This window comes from Hylobates moloch, unplaced genomic scaffold (assembly GCF_009828535.3).
Source record: "Hylobates moloch isolate HMO894 unplaced genomic scaffold, HMol_V3 SCAFFOLD_14, whole genome shotgun sequence".
Classification (NCBI taxonomy): Eukaryota; Metazoa; Chordata; class Mammalia; order Primates; family Hylobatidae; genus Hylobates; species Hylobates moloch.
Window position 1 is genome coordinate 101,412,106 of NW_026652289.1, and position 25,353 is coordinate 101,437,458.

Genomic DNA, 25,353 nt, shown 5'->3' on the forward strand with positions numbered 1-25,353 from the left:
TAGTATAGTATAGTATAGTATAGTATAGTATAGTATAGTATAGTATAAATACATAAACCAATAACATAATTAGTTATTATCAAGTACAGCAGGTCCTCAAAGAACATCATTTTGTGAAATGATGAGAAAAAAACTTGATTTCTAGCTAGAGCCTCTTTGTTTGTGGAGTTTGCACGTTCCTCCCATGTCTCCTCATGTGGGTTTTCTCTAAGTATTCTGGTTTCTTCCTTCACCCCAAAAATGTGCATGTTAGGTTGAGTAATGTGTCTCAATTGTCCCAGTATCAGAGAGTGTGGGTGTATGTGTGAGTGTGCCCTGCAATGAAATGGCATCCTGTCCAGGATTGTTTCTACCTTGCTCCCTGAGCTGCTGGGATAGGCTGCAGCCTCCCCCTGACCCTGAACTGGAATAATTGGGTAAATAATAATCTTACTTATTTTTATAAGTCTTTCTTAAATGTATGAATAGTTCACATTTATTTCATTGTTTAATATTAGAAGTGTATTTTGGTCTTTATTTAGAAGTTTGGTGATATTTTGTCACCAGAAATGTACTGTAGGGACTTAACTCGTATTTTTATCAATTAACCTATGATAAAACTGGTTTTATTGTATGTCATTTTCCTTAAAGTTGCAGTTTCCAAGAACTGGTGAATGACATTGAGGACTTACTGTAGTGTGTACCATACTTAATTGCATGCTTTTATACAACTGGCAGCACAGTAGGTTTGTTTATATCAGCACCTATACAAACAGTGAGTTAACGTGACTAATGTGTTGTGCTGCAGCCTTACCACAGCTACATTACTACATAATAGACATTTTTTAGCTCCAGTATAATAAGACCACTGTCATGTATGTAGTTCCTCATTGATCAAAATGTGATGGGCTCATAACTGTATATTAATATAAGGGCTAAATATATGGTAAGACTCTGATTTAAACAAGCAAATTATGGCCCATGGGCCTACCCAGCTCACTGCCTATTTTTGTTTTTGTTTTTATTATTATTATTTTATTTATTTATTTATTTTAAGACAGGCTCTCACTGTCACCCAGGCTGGAATGCCATGGGGTGATCTTGGCTCACTGCAACTTCAGCCTCCCAAGTAGCTGGGATTACAGGCAGATGCCACCATACCTGGCTAATTTTTGTATTTTTAATAGAGACAGGGTTTCACCATGTTTTCCAGGCTGGTTTCAAACTCCTGGCCTCAAGTGATCTGCTCACCTCGTCCTCCCAAAGTTCTGGGATTACAGGCGTGAGCCACTGCGCCTGGCTGCTGCCTATTTTTATAACGTTTTATTAGAACATCACCATGCCCCATTCATTTATCCATTGTCTGTGGTGGTTTTCATACTGCATTGCCAGACTAGAATAGTTGCCACAGAGACTGTATGGCCCATTAGAGCTGAAAATATTTACCATCTGGTCCTTCTCAAAAAATGTTTGTTTTTAGCAAACAATTAAATAGTAATTTGAGAAAAGTATGAAAAAGGAAGTACCCTAGGCAGAATGATGTTGTGGAGTTTTCTAGAAAATGGACTTGACTTTGCTTTGAAGTATGAATATAGACACATAGTATACTAGTTTCAAGTGATCTCTGGATTTTTCCTTCAAAGTTTTCTTCCAGTTCTACATTAAAATTAGATGAGTTAGGCCAGGCACAGTGGCTCATGTCTGTAATCCCGCACTTTGGGTGGCTAAGGCAGGAGGTCTTGAGACCAGAAGTTCAAGACCAGCCTGGGCTACATAGCTAGATTCTGTCTCTACAAAAAATTAGTGGGGCATGGTGGCAAACGCCCATAGTCCCAGCCACTTGGGAGGGTAAGGCAAGAAGATTGCTTGAGTGCAGAAGTTTGAGGCTGTGGTGAGCCATGATCACGCCACTGCACTCCAGCCTGGCTAACAGGGAGGTGCTGTCTCTAAAAAAGACTTTTTCTCATGAAAATTTAAAAGTCAGATCATTTAGTATATTTGTGGTACACCCTATTTCTTGGCTTACATATTCATTTATCAGTGATATGTGTATATATCTTACACAGATTTAACTCTGTGTTGAATTATGGTGCAGTGAGGATGGTAGATAAAACTAAAAGAAGCAGAATGTTCCTTTCTGTCATTCACAACTTGAAAGGTGTCCTGTTGCTCTTTTGACATTCTCACTGTTTTCAACACCTAAACATTTATCTTGGGAGAAAGGAAATCTTAAGATCTTAATATTATTACTTTAATATGTATTGTACTCAACTGTCAGGGGCATGAGGAAGGAAAAACTGTGTCAAGGAATTCAGAGACCACTCTTCGGAGGCATCTTAACTCTTACATAGTTTTTATTCAAATAGAATTTTAAGGGAAACAATTTACATCGTTCCTCCATATTCATCTTCTTATTGATCAGGAATCAGCAAACTTTCTCTGTAAAGTCCCAAATAGTGACTATTTTAGGCTTTATTGGACATGCAGTCTCTGTCACAGCTACTCACCACTGCCATTATAGCACAAAAGTAGCCAAAGTCAAATGGGTATAGCTGTTCCAATAAAATTTTACTTACAAAAACGGATGACCAGCTCATAGATCAGTTTGCTGAACCATATTATAGGTCATCAGAAATTAGGAGGCAGTGTAATAGGTTAGTAATAGTCCATAATAATGAACAGGTTACTAACGTGACCTTTGGACAAAGTAAGGGTTTGAATTGTGGTTCCATTACATACTTGCCAAGTGACTTTGGGCAAGTCTTTGAGCTCAGTTTCTTCTCTAAAAAGAGACTTTCTGTTACAGGATTCTTGTAGGAATAACCTGAAAACGATGCATATAAAACCCTTTGCACACTGTGTAGCACACAGTAAGCACTCAATAAAGATACTGTATCTACTGTTACAGTGGTAATGTAACAGTAGATACAGTATGTATCTTTAAGTGTATGGTGTAGGCTTGCTTCCATGGAGCACTGACCTGACATATCATCATCATACTGCCACCAGTTAGCTCTGTGATCCTAGGTCTTGAAGTGGTTCTTAGCCCTGCTGCACAGACCCTGGAACATTTTAGAAATACAGGTGCCTGGGCCCCAACCCAAACTCACTAAATTAGTGAGTCTAGCATCTCTGGTAGTGAGACCTGGAAAGCTGTATTTTTTAAGTGCTTTTGGAGATTCTAATGAGTGGCTATCTGTGGACACCATTGGGCTCGATGATCTTTAAAGACCATTTTGAAGTCAAAGAACCAGTGATTTTCTTTTGTCAAAAGGATGCATTTATATGATTCTTAATGATTAGCAGGTAAAATACTGCATACTTTTTAGAGACGGAATCTCTTCCTCACCCAGGCTGGAGTGCAGTGGACAATAACCTCAAGCTGCTGGACTCAGGCAATTCCCCCATGCCCACCTCAGCTTCCCAAACCACTTAGGTTACAAGCACGAGCCACCATGCCTGGCCTGTGTACTTGTTCTTTTATTAGAATACTCAGGGTATTAAAGAAGGGGTAAAAATGTCTAATATTTTTGTAGATTATTTCAAGGTTCTGAGAAGCTGTGGTCAGTAGTTTATATCTGAATCATAAATAGAACTTTCTATAAGCTGTTACAGAGCATCTCCCTCATGTTTTTTTTTTCTGATTCTGTAGTCTATTTTCATTACAGAAATTTAGAAAATACAGAAAAGTATATGCAAAAATCACAAGAAACCCCACTATTCAGAATTAACCACTGTTTACTTTTTTTTTTTCCTGAGAAGTTCTAATTTGATTTCACTGTGGTCTGAGAGACATTTTGTTGTGATTTCTGTTATTTTACATTTGCTGAGAAGTGTTTTGCTTCCAATTATTTGGTCAATTTTAGAATAAGTGCAATGTGGTGCTGAGAAGAATGTATATTCTGTTGATTTGGGGTGGAGAGTTCTGTAGATGACTGTTAAGTCCGCTTGGTCCAGAGCTGAGTTCAAGTCCTGGTTATCCTTGTTAATTTTCTGTCTCGTTGATCTGTCTAATATTGACAGTGGGGTGTTAAAGTCTCCCATTATTATCGTGTGGGAGTCTAAGTCTTTTTGTAGGTCTGTAAGAACTAGCTTTATGAATCTGGGTGCTCATGTATTGGGTGTGTATATATTTAGGATAGTTAGCTCTTCTTGTGGCATTGATCCCTTTACCATTATGTAATGGCCTTCTTTGTCTCTTTTGATCTTTGTTGGTTGAAAGTCTGTTTTATCAGAGACCAGGATTGCAACCCCTGGTGTGTTTTTTTCGGTTTTTTTTTTGTTTTTTTTTTGTTTTGCTTTCCATTTGTTTGGTAGATCTTCCTCCATCCCTTTATTTTGAGCCTGTATGTGTTTTTGCACATGAGGTGGGTCTCCTGAATACAGCACACTGATGGGTCTTGACTCTTTATCCAATTTGTCAGTCTCTGTCTTTTAATGGGGGCACTTAGCCCATTTACATTTAAGGTTAATATTGTTATGTGTGAAATTGATCCTGTCATTATGATGCTACTGGTTATTTCGCCCATTAATTGATGCAGTTTCTTCATAGTGTCGATGGTCTTTACGATTTGGCATGTTTTTGCCGTGGCTGGTACCAGTTGTTGATTACCATGTTTAGTGCTTCCTTCAGGAGCTCTTGTAAGGCAGGCCTAGTGGTGACAAAATCTCTCAACATTTGCTTGTCTGTAAAGGATTTTATTTCTCCTTCATTTATGAAGCTTAGTTTGGCTGGATATGAAATTCTGGGTTGAAAATTCTTTTCTTTAAGAATGTTGAAATATTGGCCCCAACTCTCTTCCGGCTTGTAGGGTTTCTGCAGAGAGATCTGCTGTTAGTCTGATGGGCTCCCCTTTGTGGGTAATCCGACCTTTCTTTCTGGCAGCCCTTAACATTTTTTTCTTCATTTCAACCTTGGTGAATCTGACAGTTGTGTGTCTTGGAGTTGCTCATCTTGAGGAGTATCTTTGTGGTGTTCTCTGTATTTCCTAAATTTGAATGTTGGCCTGCCTTGCTAGGTTGGGGAAGTTCTCCTGGATAATATCCTGAAGAGTGTTTTCTAACTTGGTTCCATTCTCCCCGTCACTTTCAGGTATACCAATCAAATGTAGATTTAGTCTTTTAATGTAGTCCCATATTTCTTGGAGGCTTTGTTCATTTGTTTTCACTCTTTTTTCTCTAATCTTGTCTTCTCGTGTTATTTCATTAATTTGGTCTTCAGTCACTGATGTCCTTTCCTCCACTTGATCGAATCGGCTATTGAAGCTTTTGTATGCTTCACAAAGTTGTCGTACTGTGGTTTTCAGCTCCATCAGGTCATTTAAGGTCTTCTCTACGCTGGATATTCTATTTAGCCATTTGTCTAACCTTTTTCCAAGGTTTTTTGCTTCCTTGCAGTGGGTTAGAACATGCTCCTTTAGCTTGGAGAACAGCTTTGTTATTACCGACCTCCTGAAGCCTGCTTCTGTCAACTCGTCAAACTCATTCTCCATCCAGTTTTGTCCCTTGTTGATGAGGAGTTGTGTTCCTTTGGAGGAGAAGAGGCATTCTGGCTTTTGGAATTTTCAGCCTTTTTGCTCTGGTTTCTCCCCAGCTTTGTGGTTTTATCTACCTTTGGTCTTTGATGTTGGTGACCTACGAATGGGGTTTTGGTGTGGATGTCCTTTTTGTTGATGTTGATGCTATTCCTTTCTGTTTGTTAGTTTTCCTTCTAACAGACTGGCCCCTCAGCTGCAGGTCTGTTGGAGTTTGCTGGAGGTCCACTCCAGACCCTGTTTGCCTGGGTGTCACCAGTGGAGGCTGCAGAACAGCAAATATTGCTGCCTGATCCTTCCTCTGGAAGCTTCGTCCCAGAGGGGCACCCGCCTGTATGAGGTGTCTGTTGGCCCCTACTGGGAGGTGTCTCCTAGTCAAGCTACACGGGGGGTCAGGGACCCACTTGAGGAGGCAGTCTGTCCGTTATCGGAGCTCGAATGCTGTGCTGGGAGAACCACTGTTCTCTTCAGAGTTGTCAGGCGGGGACGTTTAAGTCTGGAGAAGCTGTCTACTGCCTTTTGTTCAGATATGCGCTGCCCCCAGAGGTGGAATCTAGAGAGGCAGTAGGCCTTGCTGGGCTGCAGTGGGCTCCGCCCAGTTCGAGCTTCCCTGCCACCTTGTTCACACAGCGAACATAAAACCGCCTACTCAAGCCTCAGTAATGGTGGATGCCACTCCCCCTGCCAAACTTAAGCATCCCAGGTCGATCTCAGACTGCTGCGCTAGCAGCAAGCAAGGCTCCGTGGGCCTGGGACCCGCCGAGCCAGGCACGGGAGGGAATCTCCTGGTCTGCTGGATGCGAAGACCATGGGAAAAGCACAGTATTTGGGCAGGAGTGTACTGCTCCTCCAGGGACAGTCACTCATGGCTTCCCTGGGCTAGGAGAGGGTAATCCCCCACCCCCTTGCACTTCCCAGGTGAGGCGATGCCCTGCCCTGCTTCAGCTCACCCTCTGTGGGCTGCACCCACTGTCCAACCAGTCCCAATTAGATGAACCAGCTACCTCAGTTGGAAATGCAGAAATCACCCATCTTCTTCATCAGTCTCGCTGGGAGCTGTAGACCGGAGCCGTTTCTATTCGGCCATCTTGGAAGCAACCCACCTCAACAATGTATTTTTTTTAAGTATTTTGTTTTTGTTTTGGATCAGCTTTATTGAGGCTTAATACACATGTAATAATAAAATTCGCTAATTTTAAATATACAGTCTTTATGTATGTTAAAATTTGTATATTTTGTCATTTTGACAAGTGTAAAAGTTATATAACAGCCACCTTATTCATAGTGTAGAATATTTTCACCACCTCAAAAAATGTCCTTATTCCCCTTGGTAGTGAGTCCCTTTCCACCATCCCGTGGTCCTTGGCAACCATTGATCTGCTTTCTGTTACCATAGTTTTGTCTTTTCTAGAAGTTCGTGTAAATGGAATTGTAGAGTATGTATGTGATCTTTCATGACTGTCTTTTTTTACTTAGCATAATCTGCAGCTTGATTTTAGATACAACATAATGGTCCATTGTCTGAATGTACTATGATTTATTGAACCCATTTCCTATTATTAGATCCCAATATGTTGCTATTGTAAATAATTCTGTGATCATCTCCCTTTACATAAATTTCTATGTAATCTCTAATTATATCCTTAGGATGAATTTCCAAAGTTGGAATTGCTGATCAAGAGGTAATAAACATTAAGGCTCTGGATTCGTTTTGCCAATTTGCCCTTCAAAAAACTGTGTCATTTCTCCCATGTTTTATAATCATCACCACTGATGATCATTTATCTCTAGAACAAAAAAATAGCCATTTCCTGAGATACTTCTCTCAATCTGTATCTTAAGCTTTCCTTCTTTCTTTTCAGTAGGTAACCGCCAGAGTATATTTAAGAGCATAGGCTAAGCAAATTATACATTCATATACTAGGAGGGGTTATAAACTGTAATGTGTATATCAGTCATCTGGGGAACATGTTAAAATGCAGCTTCTAATTCAGTAAGATGGGAGTAGAACCTGAGATTCTACTCCAGTGTTTTTAACAAGCTCCCAGTAATGCTGATGCTACTGATTTGTGGATCACATTTTGTATAGCAAGGTGCTAAAATATTATGTAGTTGTTGATCTTATATTTATGAAGAGTTTCTGGAGAAATCTTTATGCTATAATGTGCAATGAAAAATGCACTTAAGAGTGTATGTAGTATATTTCAGCTATATGACTGTATATGTGCATTGAAGAAAAATTGGAAAGGAATATACAGTCATGTTAACTGCACCTATTACAACTGTTTACAAGATTTATAGGTGGTTTTCATTTCCATCTTTACGCTTTATAATTGTGCACAATCAGCATATCTTACTTTGTAGGGAACCTAACAGACCTTGTTGTTACTTTATTTTCTAGCAGTACTAATGAAGATGAGGATTTGAACCCTGAACAGAAGATAGAAAGGGAGAAGGAGAGGCGGATGGCTAACAATGCCAGAGAACGCTTACGCGTGCGGGATATTAATGAAGCATTCAAAGAGCTTGGCCGAATGTGTCAGCTTCACTTGAAGAGTGAAAAACCCCAAACAAAACTCCTTATTCTTCATCAAGCCGTGGCAGTCATCCTTAGTCTAGAACAGCAAGTCAGAGGTAAGTAGGTTTAGCCGAGATGTATAACTGTTCTGCTTCAGATGGGCAGACGTTTCTGTTACAGTTGCTCTTCTGCTTGGGGAAGTTGTTTGTTATTTCTCCCAGTACTTCTGCTACTGTATCATCAGGGTCGTTTTTCCTGTAATTCTCACCTCTGTCTCACTGTATCACCCAATATCTGTGGGCTCCGTGTTCTCCACCAATAGAGAGTAATTCTGTGAAGCAAAGCAGAGAACAAACAGCCTCTGCCTGCTGCTCAGCAATAGTGCTTTGTGTCTCTTTGCTCTGGTTGCTTCTGATCTCTCAACCATTAAATTTACCTGCCTGGACCTGCCCTCCTCCCTGCTCTTTATGTCTTTCCTACTTCTCTGTATTCATTTTCTTGCCTGCTCTGCTTTGGAGTACCTACCATGCCCTGCTGGTTAATAGGATGCCTTGTCATTGTCCCTTCTGCCTTTGCCATATACTTTACACCCACATCAATAAGGTCTCAGGGCTTCTTTGTGGACCCCAGACCAGGAACACCAAGAAATTTTTGGGCTAAAATACATTAGCATGCCTGTGTGTCCTTAAGGGCAAAACAGCTCACCCACTGCTAACTCAGTTTCATTTTTCAGGAAGTTTGTTGCAGTCTTGAAGAACCTTTGCAACTTCATTTCTTCAACATGTATTTATTGCATACCTCCTCTGTTCCAACCACCTATGTCCTAGACCCTGGGTTATCAAATAATAGAAGCTTCTTGTCTTTAAGAGGTTTTACCATTAAGCTTGAGTTTCTCCGTATACTTACATATTGTCTTAAAATATCCTAAGCCTTTTTGCAAGGAATTCATAGATGTGGCCGTAGGTTCCAGATCTGACCACTAGTCTCTCTCAGAGCAATTCTTTCGATTTTGTGTGAAGAAGGTTCAAAAAAGAATAGGGTGGGCAGAGGCTTGAAAACTACAGCCATGGAGCCTCAGCGTAGATTACAGAATGAGTACTCTTTCTTAGGAAAACCAGAGTTAGAGAACTTGAACAAACTTTCAGAAATATATACAGTAGTAGTTAATTCATCCACTTCCCTCCAATATATTTAATGAATAAGAATGAGGGATAGATCATTTTGTGTGTAATCAACCTAATGTTAAAAATGGATACTTGCTCCTCTTCTCCCAAGGTCCTTGAAATATCTGTGGATTATGAATGTTAATGAAACCTAATCTTCAAGGAGTTATAGACTCCCTTGTGATATCCTTAAGGAGGCGGATTGTTACCCACTCACTTGTGGCAGAAGCAGTGGTTCCTTGAACTACTGATACCTCCTGTCACTTTGCCAATGGTTTTTTTTTCTTGAATTGTGTCTGACACCCTTTGTCTCGCTCTGAAGGCAGCAAGGCACGTATGTTCAGTGGTTCAAGTACACTCATCCTCCTCCTCTTCAGCCCAGGATATCTTCTACCCTGACTTCACCCAGCCATTTATTGTTAAAGCCACTGCCTCCATCTCAGCTGTGAAAGTCTTACTGTCTGGTCAATGGAATACCAGAATTTATTCTAGTACACAGTACCTTGTCCTCCCATAGTGCATTAGAATCAGAATGCAGTCATTTGTGTTTTTAAAAACTTTTTTTTAAGCACAGAGATACCTACTTCAGATCTAAGCCATTAAAATGAGAAATACTTCTGTGATGGAAAAACACAAACATAAATAAATAAAACATAAATTCTACGATGCCTAGATGGACCTTATTCATTTGTAACATTGGAATTTATGGTGGTTCCATGCGGGCACCTAGAACAGAAAAGCTGAGTCTGAGAGAAAATATATCATCTAGGCTTTCTTACTACTGACTTTCTGGTCTGTTAGGGGTACTGACTTTCATACAGTTCTGTAAAGCTCTGTCTAAGGAGTCTTTGACTGATGAGAGTTTGAACAGATTTCAAATACACTAAACTGTAAGTTCTTTAGGGATTGCTTTGATATTCAGAAAAGCCTACTTCTCCCTTGCCTTCAGGCGGGGCTTGAAGCCTTATCTTAGGACTTTACATAAAAGCCCAGGGATCTTTGTAAGACATGTATGTATGTATGTATGTATGTATAGATGGTCTCACTGGGTTGCCCAGGCTGGTCTTGAAATCCTGGCCTCAAGCGTCTATAGGCTTGAGCCACCATGCCCGGGCTCAGACTCCTTGAAGGACACTCTTATGGCCATCAGATAGGGTTTAGAACCCTTCATACAGGCCACAATACCTGTGCCTTGTCTTTGGCAACACCTTCAGAGTTTTGTATAGCCACTGTCTTTTCCTCGATTTACCTACAGTTTTGAGTTATTTTGGTGACTTGATCACTTTTGAGAGCCTCTTCATCCTGTGCAGAGACCCTCTTTAGCAGTCCCTGATCTAGCACTTTCTATAAAAACAGTTTTTGTCTGCATGACCTGTTTGGGCATCTTCTGCACTCCAGCTCCCCTTCTGGTTTGGGATGATGCTGCAAGACTGTATCTCATTGTGACCCAACCTGTCACCATCCCTGGATATGTAGTTTTACCAGGAGGCAAGCAGACCCAGGTCTAGCAGTTCATCCCAGAGAAGAGTGGCTTCTCTTCTAAGCCTCAGATTTTGCCAGAGCATTTTTTGTGCCTTGTTGCCCCACCTGTCAAACCCTAAGTCCCACTGCCAGTTTAAGCTTTTCCATTATCGTGACTACAATGTTATTTGTACCTTTGCCATTTTTATTCCCCAGCAGATAAAACAAATGACCTTCAAGTTTGTACTCTCAGCGTTACTCAAGACTCAGTGGTTAAACATTTCCTCCTCTCAAGCTCTTTCACAGGTCAGCTCAGTCAGGTCACTGTTCTTTTGATAATTTAGTGATAAGAGAACTATTAGATTTTCAGTTTCCTGTTCTACAAGTGAGTTTGAAAATAAATGGTCTAGGACAGTGGTTTTGAAATCTGGCTGGTCCCAGAATCACCTGAAGCTTTTCTTTTCTCAAACATTTCCAAACCTTACCCCAGAAGATTCTGGTGCAATGAGATGGTTAAATGTGGTAGACTTAACATATGCAGTGATAATACTGCAGTCTTTCCTATATCCCCAGTAAAATAAATAAAAATGATACTCATTTTAACCCACGAGGACAGATGAGAGAGGAGACCATAGCAGATGAAATAGCAAAAGCTGCATGTAGGATAGAAAGTTGATGGAATAATGGTACTTATTTGTTTCTAAGTACTGAAGAATACATGTTTCAAGAGTGGTAAGATCTAATCTTATGCTGAATACAGTGATTTCTTAAATTCCCCGAAGTTAAAATATGTAATCATGAAATTTCAGAGCATTAGGGTAAAAAAAAAAAATTCTAAAGCTTCTGGAGATAAAATATAAGTAGCTTATAGATAAAGAAACAAGAATCAAAATATCATCAGAGTTCTGGACAGTAGTACTGGATTCCAGGAGACAGTGGAGCAGCACCTTCAAATTTCTGAGGAAAATAATTTCAACCTAGAATTCCTTTTTTTTTTGTTTTTTGAGACAGAGTCTCGCCCTGTCACCCAGGCTGGAGTGTAGTGGTGTGAGCTTGGCTCACTGCAACCTCTGCCTCCTGAGTTCAAGCGATTCTCCTGCCTCTGCCTCCCCCATAGCTGGGATTACAGGCACGCACCACCATGCCCAGTTAATTTTTTGTATTTTTAGTAGAGACAGGGTTTCACCACGTTGAGCAGACTGGTCTGAAACTCCTGACCTCAGGTGATCCGCCTACCTCAGCCTCTCAAAGTGCTGAGATCACAGACGTAAGCCACTGCACCTGGCCAGTTTCAACCTAGAATTCTATACCTTGCCAGACAATTAATCAAAAGATGAAAATAGAATGAAGATATTCCACATAAGCTGGGCATGGTGTGTGCCTATAGTCCCAGCTACTTGGGATGTTGAGTCAAGAGAACCACTTAATCCCAGGAATTTGAAGCTGAAGCGAGCTATGATCATGCTACTACACTCCAGCCTGGGTGACAGTGCCAAGTCCACCCTGTCTCTAAATAAAAATTAAATTTGCAGCTGGGTGCAGTGGCTCACACCTGTAATCCCAGCACTTTGGGAGGCTGAAGCAGGCAGATCATGAGGTCAAGAGATCGAGACCATCCTTGGCAACATGGTGAAACCCCATCTCTACTAAAAACAAAAATTAGCTGGGTGTGGTGGCGTGCACAAGTAGTCCCAGCTACTTGGGAGGCTGAGGCAGGAGAATTGCTTGAACCCGGGAGGCAGAGGTTGCAATGAGCCAAGATTGTGCCACTGTACTCCAGCCTGGCGACAGAGCGAGACTCCGTCTCAAAAAAAAAAAAAAAAAAAAATTAAGTTGGCTGGGCACAGTGGAAGGCCAAGGCAGGAGGATCCCTTGAGCCCAGGAGATGACTTGAGACCAGCCTGAGCAACATAGTTAGGCCCCATCTCTAAAAAAAATTTAAAAATTAGCTGGACGTGATGGCTCATACCTGTAGTACCAGCTGCTTGGGAGGCTGAGGTGAGAGGATCACTTGAGCCCTAGAAGACTGAGGCTGCAGTGAGCTATGATTGTAGCACCACACTTCAGTCTGGGCAGCAGAGTGAGAACCTGTCTCAAAGAAAAAGAAAAAGATATCTCAGATATGCAAATCCTTTAAAAATTTACCTTCCACATACATTCTTTTTAAAAATAGAGACAGGGTCTCACTGTGTTGCCCAGGGTGGTCTCAAACTCCTGGCACAAACAATCCTCCCACCTCAGCCTCCCAGGTAGCTGGAACTGCAGGCATTAGCCACCACCACACCTGGCTCATGTATATTTTTTTCAGAAAGCGTCTGAAACGTATGCTTTAGCCAAATAAGTGCGTAATGAACAAAGACAAATGTTATAGAAACCAGGAAACAAAGGATTTAACATAGAAAAATAGCAAAAATAAATCCCTTGAAAAGAACTACTGGGCCTAGAGAGCAACTAGTCCATTGAAAATTGAATATTATTAGCTGCAGAAGAAAGGTTTCCAAGGAAAGAAAATGGAATTAATTGATGATATGATATGTTCAGGATTTTAGGAAAATATATTGATAGGCATTTGTTAGATCTCTTGGAGCATTCAGTGGTGGGGTTGGGGAGATGGAATTTGCATTACTAACAAATGAAAAAACAAGTAGCTATTAACTATAGGAAAAATAAACAGTTATATGAGCAAGGGAGCAATCACTGTAAAAAAATTTATTTTTCTTTTATTTTTTTCGAAGTTGAGGTCAGATGAGTAATGTGCTGAGGTCATAACAAGGTTGGAGGGTGGCACATCTCACACACACTCGTGAACACCCAGTCATCATGCTCATCAGCTACAAAAGGATCAAACCTTTCCTCTCCCTCCCTCTCTCTCCCTCTCCCTCCGTCCCTCTCTCTCCCTCCCTCCCTCTCTCTCCATCTGTCCCTCTCTCTCCTTGTCTTTTTCTTTCTTTATCTTCTCTTTCTTTCTCTTTCTCTCTTTCCTCCTTTTTTTCTTTTTCTTTCCTTTCTTTTTGTCTTATTCTTTATTTCTGCCTTTGTTTCTTTCTTTTTTGTTCTTTCCTCCTGTCTTCCTTCCTTCCTTTTTTTTCTTTCTCCTTTCCTTTCTTGTCTTGTATTTTCTTTTCTTTCCTTTCCTTTTCTTTCTTCCTCAGGGTTTTGCTCTGTTGCCTAGGTTGGAGTGCAGTGGCACAATCATGGCTCACTGCAGTCTCAACCTCCCAGGCTGAAGTGATCCTCCTGTCTCAGCCACCTCAGTAGCTGGGACTACAGGTGGGTGCCAGCACACCTGGCTAGTTTTTAAATTTTTGTAGAGACAGAGTCTCACTTTGTTGCCCAGGCTACTGTAAAATTCTTACCTCAGCAGCTATCTCCATATAGTCATAATAACATAAATATTTTCCTAGTCATAATAATGTAAGAAGTGACTAGTGAGTTAACTAAAAATTCTGCTATAAACATGTTGCAAAGTTGATGTTACAAGAGAGTCAAGTCCTCAGCTACATACGAAGTCAATAGATAGAATTCCCCTAATTGATATGTGGGAAGACGCACTTCTCATGCCCTGCAGGTAATGAGAAGTACCAGATCTTTCTGGCTACTTAACACACATTTGCCGTGGTCTGCTGTCACACACCAAGAGGTATGAAAGAGTAGCTTTAGTCTTTTTTGAATCAAAGTTGTGTATTTACTTCACATTTCCTAGAGTCTGCCATAGTATTGTTCTTCCTGCCAGAAGTGTTCTTTGTCTGACTCTAGGAACCTGGAAGATCTTGCCTAATTTACTGAGTTTTTGGTGCTCGTCCTTCCCAGCATTTCTCATTATGTCTTCTAGATCCTGGTGTGATAGAGTCATAGTTAGCTAAGAGCAATTTTCCATTATAAAGAGAAATGTGAACCTTTTTTCAGTTGGAAAATTTTCACATCTCACATTGTCATCTTTAAGTTTTACATGCTAATCTATGCCCTCTTCTCAGTCTCTCGGGTCATTATATGAGACTTTAACCTCCACAGTCTCTCTCTCTTTTTTTTTTTTTTTTGGAGACAGAGTTTTGCTCTTCTTGTCGCCCAGGCTGGAGTGCAATGGCGTGATCTCGGCTCACTGCAGCCTCCATCTCCCCAGTTCAAGTGATTCTTCTGCCTCAGCCTCCCGAGTAGCTGAGATTACAGGCACCCACCACCATGCCTGGCTAACTTTCTGTATTTTTAGTAGAGATCGGGTTTCGCCATGCAGGCTAGTCTCAAACTCCTGACCTCAGGTGATCCGCCTGTTTCGGCCTCCCAAAGTGCTGGGATTATAGGCATGAGCCACCACGCCCGGCCCACAGTCTCTTATAAAAAACAAACTGATGAAGGACAAACTCTTATTTGTTAGAGGTGCACAACTGCTTATTAAGAAAGCAGTTCTTAATATTTTTTGCATAATGATGAACATGCTATTTTTTTCCTACTAGTTATCCTAATAAATTAACTAAGAGTGTCTCTTTCTTCCTTCATTCATCCTCCTTATAGTTATATAGGCTCTATGTCTTTCCCTAAATACAGGGGCTTAGAAGATTAGAACTCTAAAATGAAATTTTATTAGTATGCATCACTGATAGTCAGGAGTCAGCTAAGTTTACCATAATGAAGTTTTTTGTTTAGTTTTTAAAAACTTGGAGGTGAGCTATAAATGTGTATTGAAATATATACATCCAAGTACACTTTTACCTACTTTAAAGGGGAAGCTGGCACAGTGGCACTTGCTGGTAGTCCCAGCTTTTTGACAGGCTGAGGTGGGAGGATCCTTTCAGCCCAGGAGTTCAAGGCAAGCCTGGGCAACGCAGTGAGACCCCATCTCTGAAAAAATGGTCGGGGGTGGGGTGGGGACATGGAAAAAGGGGAGCTGTACTAATGATATATCAGCTATGCCCTCATTTCAGGAAAATCTGACATAAAATATTACAACTTCTAAAAAATACTGTTTTCATTCCAGACTAATTACAAATGATCCCTTTATATCATATTCATTAGGACATTTTTAATCCATTTATAAAAATATGTGGAACAACTTTTAACCTATACTATATGTTATAATCAAATAAAAAGCTATATCAGAAGCTATGGATATCTTGGGCTTAAAATTTTTTTTTTTAAATCCTACAGGAATAGTAGTGTGTAAGTAGATTTTGATCCAGTGGGTCTTTGATCCGATGGATTTTCTTTCCCTTTATTTCTCACAGTAGCACCCTATTCTTTTTTTTTTTTGAGACAGGGTCTCGCTCTGTCATCCAGGCTAGAGTGCAGTGGCACGATCACTGCAGCCTTGACAACTCTTGGGCTCAAGCGATCCTTGTACCTCTCGGCTTATTCTTTAACCTCTTTTGAAAATGCCCATGTCACAGATCCCATGCAGTCTTCTTTGCTATCTTTTATAAGAAGCAGCAGAGGTTTTTACCCTTTTAATAACACCTCCAGCAATAGAAAGACCAACTCATTCATCTTGTTTCACATATATGTCAAAGTAGAAAAGTAAAATGTGCACCAGCTATCTATCCCTCTCCCTCGAATTGGCACATTTCCTATAGAAGAGGGGTCCCCAAACCCTGGGCCATGGACCAGTACCAGTGGCCTGTTAGGAACCGAGCTGGCTGCACAGCAGGAGGTGAGAGAGAGCAATCCAGCGAAGCTTCATCTGTATTTACCGACACTCCCCATCATTTGCATCTCCACCTCCTGTCAGATCAGCAGCAGCATTAGATTCTCATAGGAGCATGAACCCTATTGTGAACTACATATGCAAGGGATCTGGGATCTAGGTTGCCTGCTCCTTATGAGAATCTGATGCCTGATGATGTGTCATTCTGTCCCATCACCCCCAGATGGGACCATCTAGTTTCATGAAGACAGGTTCAGGGCTCCCACTGACGTAATGGTGAGTTGTATAATTATTTCATTTTATAGTACAGTGTAATAATAATAGAAATACAGTGCACAATAAATGTAATGTGCTTAAATCATCCTGAAACCATCCCCGACCCCTTCCCCCCCGCCCCCCGCACCCAGTTCATGGAAAAACTGTCTTCCACGAAACCAGTCCCTGGTGCCAAAAAGCTTGGGGACCACTGCTTTAGAGGCATAGCTGAGGATATCTCTTACTTTATCCTTTTCTGAACTGGTAACATCTTAGATAAAGCACACATGTCTCTCTCTTAAGTACAAGATGTCAGCATTCATGTCAATTTGGTATGCCGTGTCTTAGCAGGACATTGAAGAGACTTGGTAGCCTAATAACAACAGCATTTGCCAAAATGTTTGAGTGAAGAGTAGCATTTTGATTTAAATCAAATCAAACCCTAGAAAACTAAATCATAAGCAAAAAATGAAGAAAACACAAAATGGTCACTTAGAAGTATAAATCTGAAGGCTCAGTTCAATGCTGAGGTTTTCTGTGAGTACATTGTTTCTTCTGTGTGATGGTATTTAGTATGGGAATGAAGTTACACAAAACAACAGCCATTTGTTCAGCTTGAGACCTAATTCATAACTTAAAACCATAGTGATAAAAATTCTTTCCTCCTGTTTTAGAGAGGAACCTTAACCCCAAAGCAGCCTGCCTTAAGAGAAGGGAAGAAGAAAAAGTTTCTGCCGTATCGGCAGAGCCGCCAACCACACTGCCAGGAACCCATCCTGGGCTTAGTGAAACTACCAACCCTATGGGTCATATGTAAACATCAGCCAGGTAAGTACGGGTTTGAAAAGAAACAGCAAAGAAATAACCTTAAGATTCATCTTAAACTGGGTTAGAATCTTTGAAAAGAATTCTCTAGTGAGCAGTGGCCATTGTAAAGGTCACATGTAATTTGAAATACAACAGTTTGTCTTTCTGTTACATTATCAGACTTAGAGAGCCAATGTCATTTTATAGCAAATTGCTATTTTCTTCAAAGTGTGGCAGTGTCCTGTGACTTTGGTTCTTCTGTTGGGAATCATCATGTACTCTCTTACACGAGTATCTTCCTGATCCAAGAAGAAATAGTACAATGACTCAACCATCAGAAAACGCTCTGGCTACCACTCATGTTCTTCATTTCTTTATTCAGAAATGCTTGACTATATCATCAACCAGTTTTCTGCTAATTATCTCGCTTTTTGTCATGAAGACTTTATATATGAAAAAGTTATGACTTCTGTTTGGATCGATAATGCAAGTTCATGATATGATGCTTCTTCCCCACTTGCAAGCACATCAGTTAACACCCTCTAGAATCTGTTAATGAATGTGAAGTTATTATATATGGTAGAGCCAGAATGCCCTTCTCTCTGGTGGAATTTTACTTGTTCAGGGACTATTCTTTATATCTTCCTTTTCATGGAATAAACACAATTCAGTTCCTGGTGATTTTTTTTTTCCTCAAGATGGAGTCCCACTCTGTTGCCCAGGCTGGAGTGCAGTGGCGCGATCTCGGCTAACTGCATTCTCTGCCTCCCAGGTTCCAGCAATTCTCCTGCCTCAGCCTCCCGAGTAGACTAGCTGGGATTACAGGTGTGCACCACCATGCCTGGCTAATTTTTGTATTTTTAGTAGAGACGGGGTTTCACCATGTTGGCCAGGCTGGTCTCGAACTCCCGACCTCAGGTGATCTGCCCACCTCAGCCTCCCAAAGTGCTAGGATTACAGCTGTGAGCCACCTCGCCCAGCTGGTAACTTCATTTTTATAATCTGCCTTCAGCAGTATGTAGTTTTTTTCCCAATTTTATCAACAGATTAAAAGTAGTAAGTAAAGGCAGATGAGTGTGGGGTGTGGAACAGAAAAAAATATCAAGTGCAGTTTCATTTGGTCAGTTTTGTGGCTATCTCATTTTGAACTGACAGTCTGGAATTTGATAGACTATTTGGTAGATAAACTACAAATATTAGTAACTCACCTTTTCCTGAGGGATTTAGTTCCTACCACCACTACATATATAGGGTCAAATGAGACTACATATAGGGTCAAACCAGACCACATGGAAGATTTCATTTAGGGTAAAAGAAAGGAAGAGTTAAGGCAGTTATTTCATAAGTCAGTTATAACTGTAACGTTAGCACACTGGAGAAAACCTCAAACTACCTCCCCCACAAAAAGTATCCAGCAATCTAACAGATTGTACATGTCAGGGACTTCAGGCAAGAGCTAGTTTACACATCCTCTAAAACCTAGATCATTGTTTCATACTCTGTAGAAAATATAGACTACTATGAAACAGTAAGTATTTTTGCTTCAAAAATAAACTTTGAAGTGTTTTTGTTTGTTCAGGGGTTTTTTTGTTGTTCGTTTTTTTTGTTGTTGTTGTTGTTGTTTGTTTGTTTGTTTTGAGATGGAGTTTGACTCTGTCGCCTGAGCTGGAGTGCAATGGTGTGACCATCTCGGCTCACTGCAACTCCCGCCCCGTGGATTTCAGCAATTCTTCCACCTCAGCCTGCTGAGTAGCTGGGATTACAGACATACACCACCACGCCCAGCTAATTTTTTTGTATTTTTAGTAGAGACAGGGTTTCGCCAGGTTGCCCAGCCTGGTCTCAAACTCCTGACCTCAAGTGATCCTACTGCCTCGGCTTCCCAAAGTGCTCGGATTACAGGCGTGAGCCACTGAGCCTGGCCAAAAAATTAACTTTGAAGTTTTAAAATAAAACGATGCCACTATTTCTCAGTGCAAAAGAGACTTTCTAAACTGATAGATTATTTCAAAGAAGAGTGATGGGAGAGGTAACTTCTTATGCTCAGGTCCCAGATAACCACCAAGCTGTGAAAAAGAGCACTAGGCATTCTGCCCTAACACTTCTCTTAGAGCCTGTTTTATTTTTCTTGTCTCGCTCTAGTTAGTTCTACCCATTTCCTCTTGTTTTCTTTGCAGTTTCTCTTACTCGTTCAACTTTGTGTTCTTATTCTCATCTCATTTCCTTCTGTTTACTTCCTGTGCTTTTCTACTTCTCTATTTCATACTGCTTTCATAGCGCTACCCTTATCTCTTTATAATGTGGAAATTTTCCCACTTAGGCTAAAATTAAACTTTGGGCGTTCCCACCTATCAAAAAAGGATCAAGAATTCTTTTAAGTTTAAAAAGGCATCAAGATATGAGACGTGTAGTGAATGCACTTTGTTCCACAGATTGTATGGGCTAGTGTTTGTCATCTTAGAATATGTGTTAAGGTTGCTAATTTCATAAAGATAGTTATGTGGTTTCATAAATTGGATAGCAGATTAAAAGCAGCAAGAGACAGGGCAGCAGGAAAAATGCTACTAGAATCAAAATGGCTAAGACATGACCACAGAATGACTGGTTATAAACGTACAAAAATTTGCCATCCTGTAATGTAGGCCAAGTAGCTTTGAATATCTTAGTGTTCCATCCCTAAGAGCATTGCTGTGTACCTAAACAATACTGTGGTTATTGTTTAATAAGAAAGTAAAAGTTATGATTCTATCTAAAACTATTTTATTAAAAATTTAAAGTAGAAAATTTCAGTTACCGCTATGTGTATTATATTGGGAACATAAGTATGTATAGAATTTGTACTAATAGAGTAAAATATTCTTAATAAACATGAAGCAAACATTTGTTGAGGACCCACTGTGGACCAGGAACCGGGACCAATATGAAAATGAATGCAGAGTAGCCTCTGACCTCAGGTGCTCTCAGTTTAGATGAAATAAATGTAAACTATTAACAGTGTGGTTGAGTGGAGGCAGCAGCAAATTGAGGGCTTTACCGTTGTCTCACTACTGAGGAATGAATGAGTAGCACCTCCGAGCTCAGTTATTGCCAACTTGAGTGTTGTTAAAATGAAGGTTTGCATCATTGCAGCAGCTGTTTTATACTCCTGTAGTTTGTGATTCTGTAATCACATGATCTCCTTTAAAAATCTTACCAGATAGCCGGGTGTGGTGGTGCACACCTGTAGTCCCAGCTACTCAGAGACTGAGGTGGGAGGATTGCTTGAGCCCAGGAGTTCAAGGCTGCATCGAGCCATGATCATGCCACTGCGCTGCAGCCTGGGTGATAGAGCAAGACACTATCTGAAAACAAACAAACAAACAACCTTACCGTACACATCAAGTAAAACCGTTTCAGTATATACCTTCAAAGGAAAAAGTCCATGAAGTCACTTAGCAGACTACAAATTTAGTGCAGACCTGGATATAGATGAGGAATACCAGCTTTTTTTGTTGGTGGGAGGGGGAAGGTGTTTTATTTTTAACAATTATGTACTAACTGGTATTGTCCTCTCCCTTGGCTGTCCCCGCCACAGTTCCAGAGTTATCAGTAGGCTAGATAGAAGGTGACCTCTCCTCATAAGGACTTGGACAACTCAGATTATCTGAAGACACAAACCTGACAGGAGGGAGAAGAAAAAACAAAACACTTGAAGCAAGAAACTCAAATGTAATCCTACGATCAAAGCAACTGGTCAACACTTCCATCAGAAGTGAAGATAGGAAGCTCATCAGAACATCAGCCCATGAGATGTTTGCAACAAATCTTTTGTTGCAAGCAGTGTGTCGCTTCTGCACAATCAGAGACTGTCTCGATCTCTCCACTCACCGTGGAAGTTGCCTTGTGCCTAAACTGAATTGACAAATGCATTGTAACTACAAATTTTATTTATTGTTATGAAACTGTAAGGTCTACATATAAAGGGAAAAAGTTAATGTGGAAAGCTGATCTACACTCAGCTGATGCCAGCATACATTAAAGCAGTTCACGTGCAGAGAACAAAGCAGTGACAACCATTGGCCCTTAGCATTCCCGGCATACCTATTAGTGTCTTAAAAAGGAAGGGAAAAGTCTTTTGTTGCCCTCTCCTATCCTCTTGCCATATGAATAGCGTTTTCCATGAAATAGGAAAATATTACTTGGTATAGCATTTCTCTTGCTCTCATTTTGTGATTTATTTTTATTTTCTCTTTGTGGGTGTTATATCTGATCTCTAAATCTGAAGTTTATGGTCACAGTCCAGCCTCCTCCGTGCAGCCCTGTGTGCTTTGCACAGTTACCTTACAGTGGTAAGCAGAGACCATCTGTGACCATAGCCTAGCTAGCATTTTAAAAGGGGAAATTTTGTTCTCTAGGTTTTTCCCCAAATAAACATTGCTTTATTTCTAATAATAACCAAGACTTTTCAAGCTTCTAGATCTCATAGGAAAGCTTGTAATAGCAAAATTGTAAATTACAAGGGAAGAATCTACTTTTTAGAAATCGCTTTGTTTTCCAAGCAGTAAGTACTACATACAGTACTTGTGAAGTGTTAGCTGTAAGTAAGCACAAAATACATTTAAAATACAAAGACGATTTTTTCAGGCTGTGATTATGGTGAACATAACAAAACCCAGTAGTCACCAAGGCAGGTAGTGTGATAAATGAACACACCACTCTGAGGCTAATTACCTAATGGAATACAAGAGCAATGGTCACCCGTGTTTCCTTATCCTAGCCTTTATTTCTCTGTCATTTGGATGGCTGGTCAATGGGGAAGAATTCAGTGGGTGATTTAATCAACTGCAAACCATCTGCCCCTGTCCCAAAATGATGAGCCAGATTAGCATTAAACCAGTACTTGTCAGTCCATCTTAATACTGTTCATTAAGGCACTCTCTGTCTCTAATCCTTAGGAGTTGTTTTAAAAGACATAATCACTTTGAACTTCCATGAAACCTGTCTTCCACCACAACAACCCTGGGAGAGAAAAACATGCTAAACGAGATATCTTGGCTTAATAATTCCTTATAGCCAGTATCAACAGTGGCAATCAGCACACAGAGGAAGGGAGCCAAATCACTCTGTAGCTTAAAGATTTCTGTTAATTTGAAAGAACAAAAACAAGACAGAACTTCTGGTACTCTAATCAGGATGATTCCTAACAAGTCAGTCATTTGTGAACTTAGTGGACTTTTTGGTTACTTTAATTTGCACATATTCTCCAGTTACATCAGACTCTATCTGTGGCCTTGTTCTTCATTTCAGTGTTAATCAGCTAAACAGAAGTTGTTGCTTATGATGTGTGAGTGAACATATGCCACTGCCTGGCCTTTTTTTCTTCAGAGCTTGTTGTCTTTTTCGCTATATTAGACTTTGCAGTATGCCCAGAAGCTTTCCTTCATAAAATAGAAAGAAAAAAACATTTGGCTTATTTTTCACTGTAGCTAGTCTTTTATACAATAATCTTGTAAGAAAATTTCTTGAATTCTAAATATTACTCTTTCTAGATTTTTGAAATCAAAAAGTTTTCAGTAAAAAGTTTCTTACTTTATTTTATTATATTAGGTAGTAAAAAATGTAGGGTTATTTACCATAACCTGTTCATTAATATCAGAAATTTACAATAGCATTTTAAGACCATAGTAGGATTCTAGCATACCGTGTAGTACCTATGGAGTATTGTAAGAGCTAATTGTTGGAGATGAATTGCTTCTCATCTTGTTCTCCAGTTTCCATTGTTGGTTTATTGCAGATTTGTATCCTGTGTCAAATTCAAGGTATTATTGATAAACCTTTTCAACCAGCAGCAAGAAGTTCAAATTTTTTTCTGTCACTGTAACAGAAAACACAATATGTATATAACATTTATGTAGCAATAAATGTGCCATCTTTTTTTAACACAGTAAAATAGTGAGTTTTTTACATTTCTCTTTCTCAAATAATAATGTATTTTGTTTTATTTTCTCCACCTCGTTCGTCCCAGAAACACTCACACTGCTTTTCCTAACTGCACTACCGACATTATCTGGGAAACCCTTCAGGACAGAATCAGGCTTGTGGAGCTGTGGCAATCTGGTCTAGAGCTTCTCTAGCTTGTGCTTTTCTGCTCTTGCCCTCACTACTGACAGCGGCCTTTTAACCTTTTCCTAAAGATTGACCAAACAGCAATTAGTAGTTACAGAAAATCTACTCATTTGTAGATAAAGAGAAAAATGAAGAAGATGGAAAAAGACTCAAGTGAGGCTTTTTAAGTTATTCTTCAAAGCACTTTTCACATTCCCCATACCCTTTCTCACAAAAAAAGTGTGTCATAATTAGGGAATGGTATTGTTTACTGTTTAAAAGTTAAAAGATTAAAAGTTTGCTTTTATCCCAGATTTTAACCACAAAAAAAGCATAGTGATTATCCATGAGGACTTCATGCCAAGGAAGAACCTCAAACAAACTGGACAAACCTTTTTTGACAGTGAATGACTTTTTGTAGGACCTGTGCATGCGAAACCCATGGCATTTGTCACATCCTGTTGGTATGCTGGCAGATCGCTTCTCTTGCTGAATTATGAAATCCGCTGTTCACATGGGGTGCCTAACAACATTTTGCTTCTTGTGGGATTTAGTGAAAACTATTAAACTTGTTGATTTTATACAAAACGACAAATAAAAAGCTCTAAGAAGAAAATGTATAATCTTAGAGCTGAAATGAAATATAGAGACCATCTAGTAAATGACCTCAATATATCTGTGAAAACTGAGACTCAGATTGTATGTCTCTAAGAACACATAATTAGTAACATCAAGACACTTACAACTTTCCCTAGAAAACCTCCCTGCCTTGACTTTCTCTTTCTCTTTGCAGATTTCTAGGCCGCTTCTACTCAGTATCTTCATTTTCTTCCATATTTTATTTCATGTTTCTCTCCTATAGTTCATGTTTTCTTTTTCCTTGGAAACTCAAAATTTAAACGTGTGTGTGTGTGTGTGTGTGTGTCTGTGTGTGACTTAAAGAATCTAAGCTTTGGCATTAAATAGTCCTCAATTCAAATCTAAGCTCAACATCTGATTAACTTCATTTTCTTATCTGAAAAATGGAGATAACATTAGAATTGTGTAAGTATTGAATGAAACAATGTATGGAAAGCTCTTATGGTTCTTGTCACATAAGAAGTACTTAATAAATGATAAATATTTTTAAATAAATAATATTATAACCAACTCCAAGGATGATTCCTCTTCAGCCATCCTGTCAGAGGTAAATGGTAAAATAAACCCCCAGAAGATGTCAACCCATCTTTGTAGGAGTCTACATTCTTTTGCAGCCATCCAATGAGATACTGCATTTCTTTTCAGTGCCCTCCCATGGCTACATTTTAAGAGGATTTTTTTTTTTTTTTTTTTAGACCTTCACATTTCAAAAGAGTGAGTCTGGCCGGGCGTGATGGCTCACGCCTGTAGTCTCAGCACTTTGGGAGGCCAAGGCGGGCAGATCACATGAGGTCAGGAGTTCATGACCAGCCTGGCCAACATGGTAAAACCCTGTGTCTACTAAAAGTACAAAAATTAGCCAGCCGTGGTGGCAGGCGCCTGTAATCCAAGCTACTCAGGAGGCTGAGGCAGGAGAATCACTTGAACCCGGGAGGCAGAGGTTTCAGTGAGCTGAGGTCATGCCATTGCATTCCAGCCAGGGGAACAAGAGCAAAACTCTGTCTCAAAAAAAAAAAAAATAGAGTGAGCCAGTAGGCTTTAACCAGTCACACTGTGTGGGTGGACAGCTGTATCAGTTTGAGTTCTTAAGAAGCAGATGCCAAGAGGAAGTTAGAAGGGCAAAGGATTTATTAGGAGATGTACCTATGAAAAACAAAGGGGTGAGGAATCCAAAGTAGACAGGGATGGCCTTTAGACCATGCTGCAGGTTTGACATTAAAAGAAGGGCATGTAAGGAAGGAGGATTAGGTAGGGAGAGCCTCAGGCTGCCTGCAGTTC

At 40.1% G+C, this 25,353-nt stretch overlaps 1 protein-coding gene and 1 non-coding gene across 13 annotated transcripts in view; one reads left to right on the forward strand and one right to left on the reverse strand.

Moving 5' to 3' along the window:
* The window catches only part of TCF12 (transcription factor 12), a 372,383-nt gene extending 347,743 nt beyond the window's left edge, over positions 1-24,640 (forward strand). For 5 of the 12 annotated variants that reach the window (XM_032174711.2, XM_032174715.2, XM_032174719.2 and 2 more), the window contains 3 exons: positions 7,915-8,147; positions 17,220-17,373; positions 20,927-24,640. In XM_032174711.2, the coding sequence (XP_032030602.1) occupies positions 7,915-8,147; positions 17,220-17,362 (376 nt within the window). In that variant the 3' untranslated portion in view covers positions 17,363-17,373; positions 20,927-24,640. The remainder of the gene's footprint in view (positions 1-7,914; positions 8,148-17,219; positions 17,374-20,926) is intronic. The other 7 variants (XM_058427951.1, XM_058427952.1, XM_058427954.1 and 4 more) reach the window with 4 other exon arrangements.
* Positions 13,395-13,498, reverse strand: LOC116482813 (small nucleolar RNA U13). The gene has a single exon (XR_004252075.1). It is a non-coding gene; the product is annotated as a small nucleolar RNA U13 (small nucleolar RNA).
* Positions 24,641-25,353: the final 713 nt, after the last annotated feature.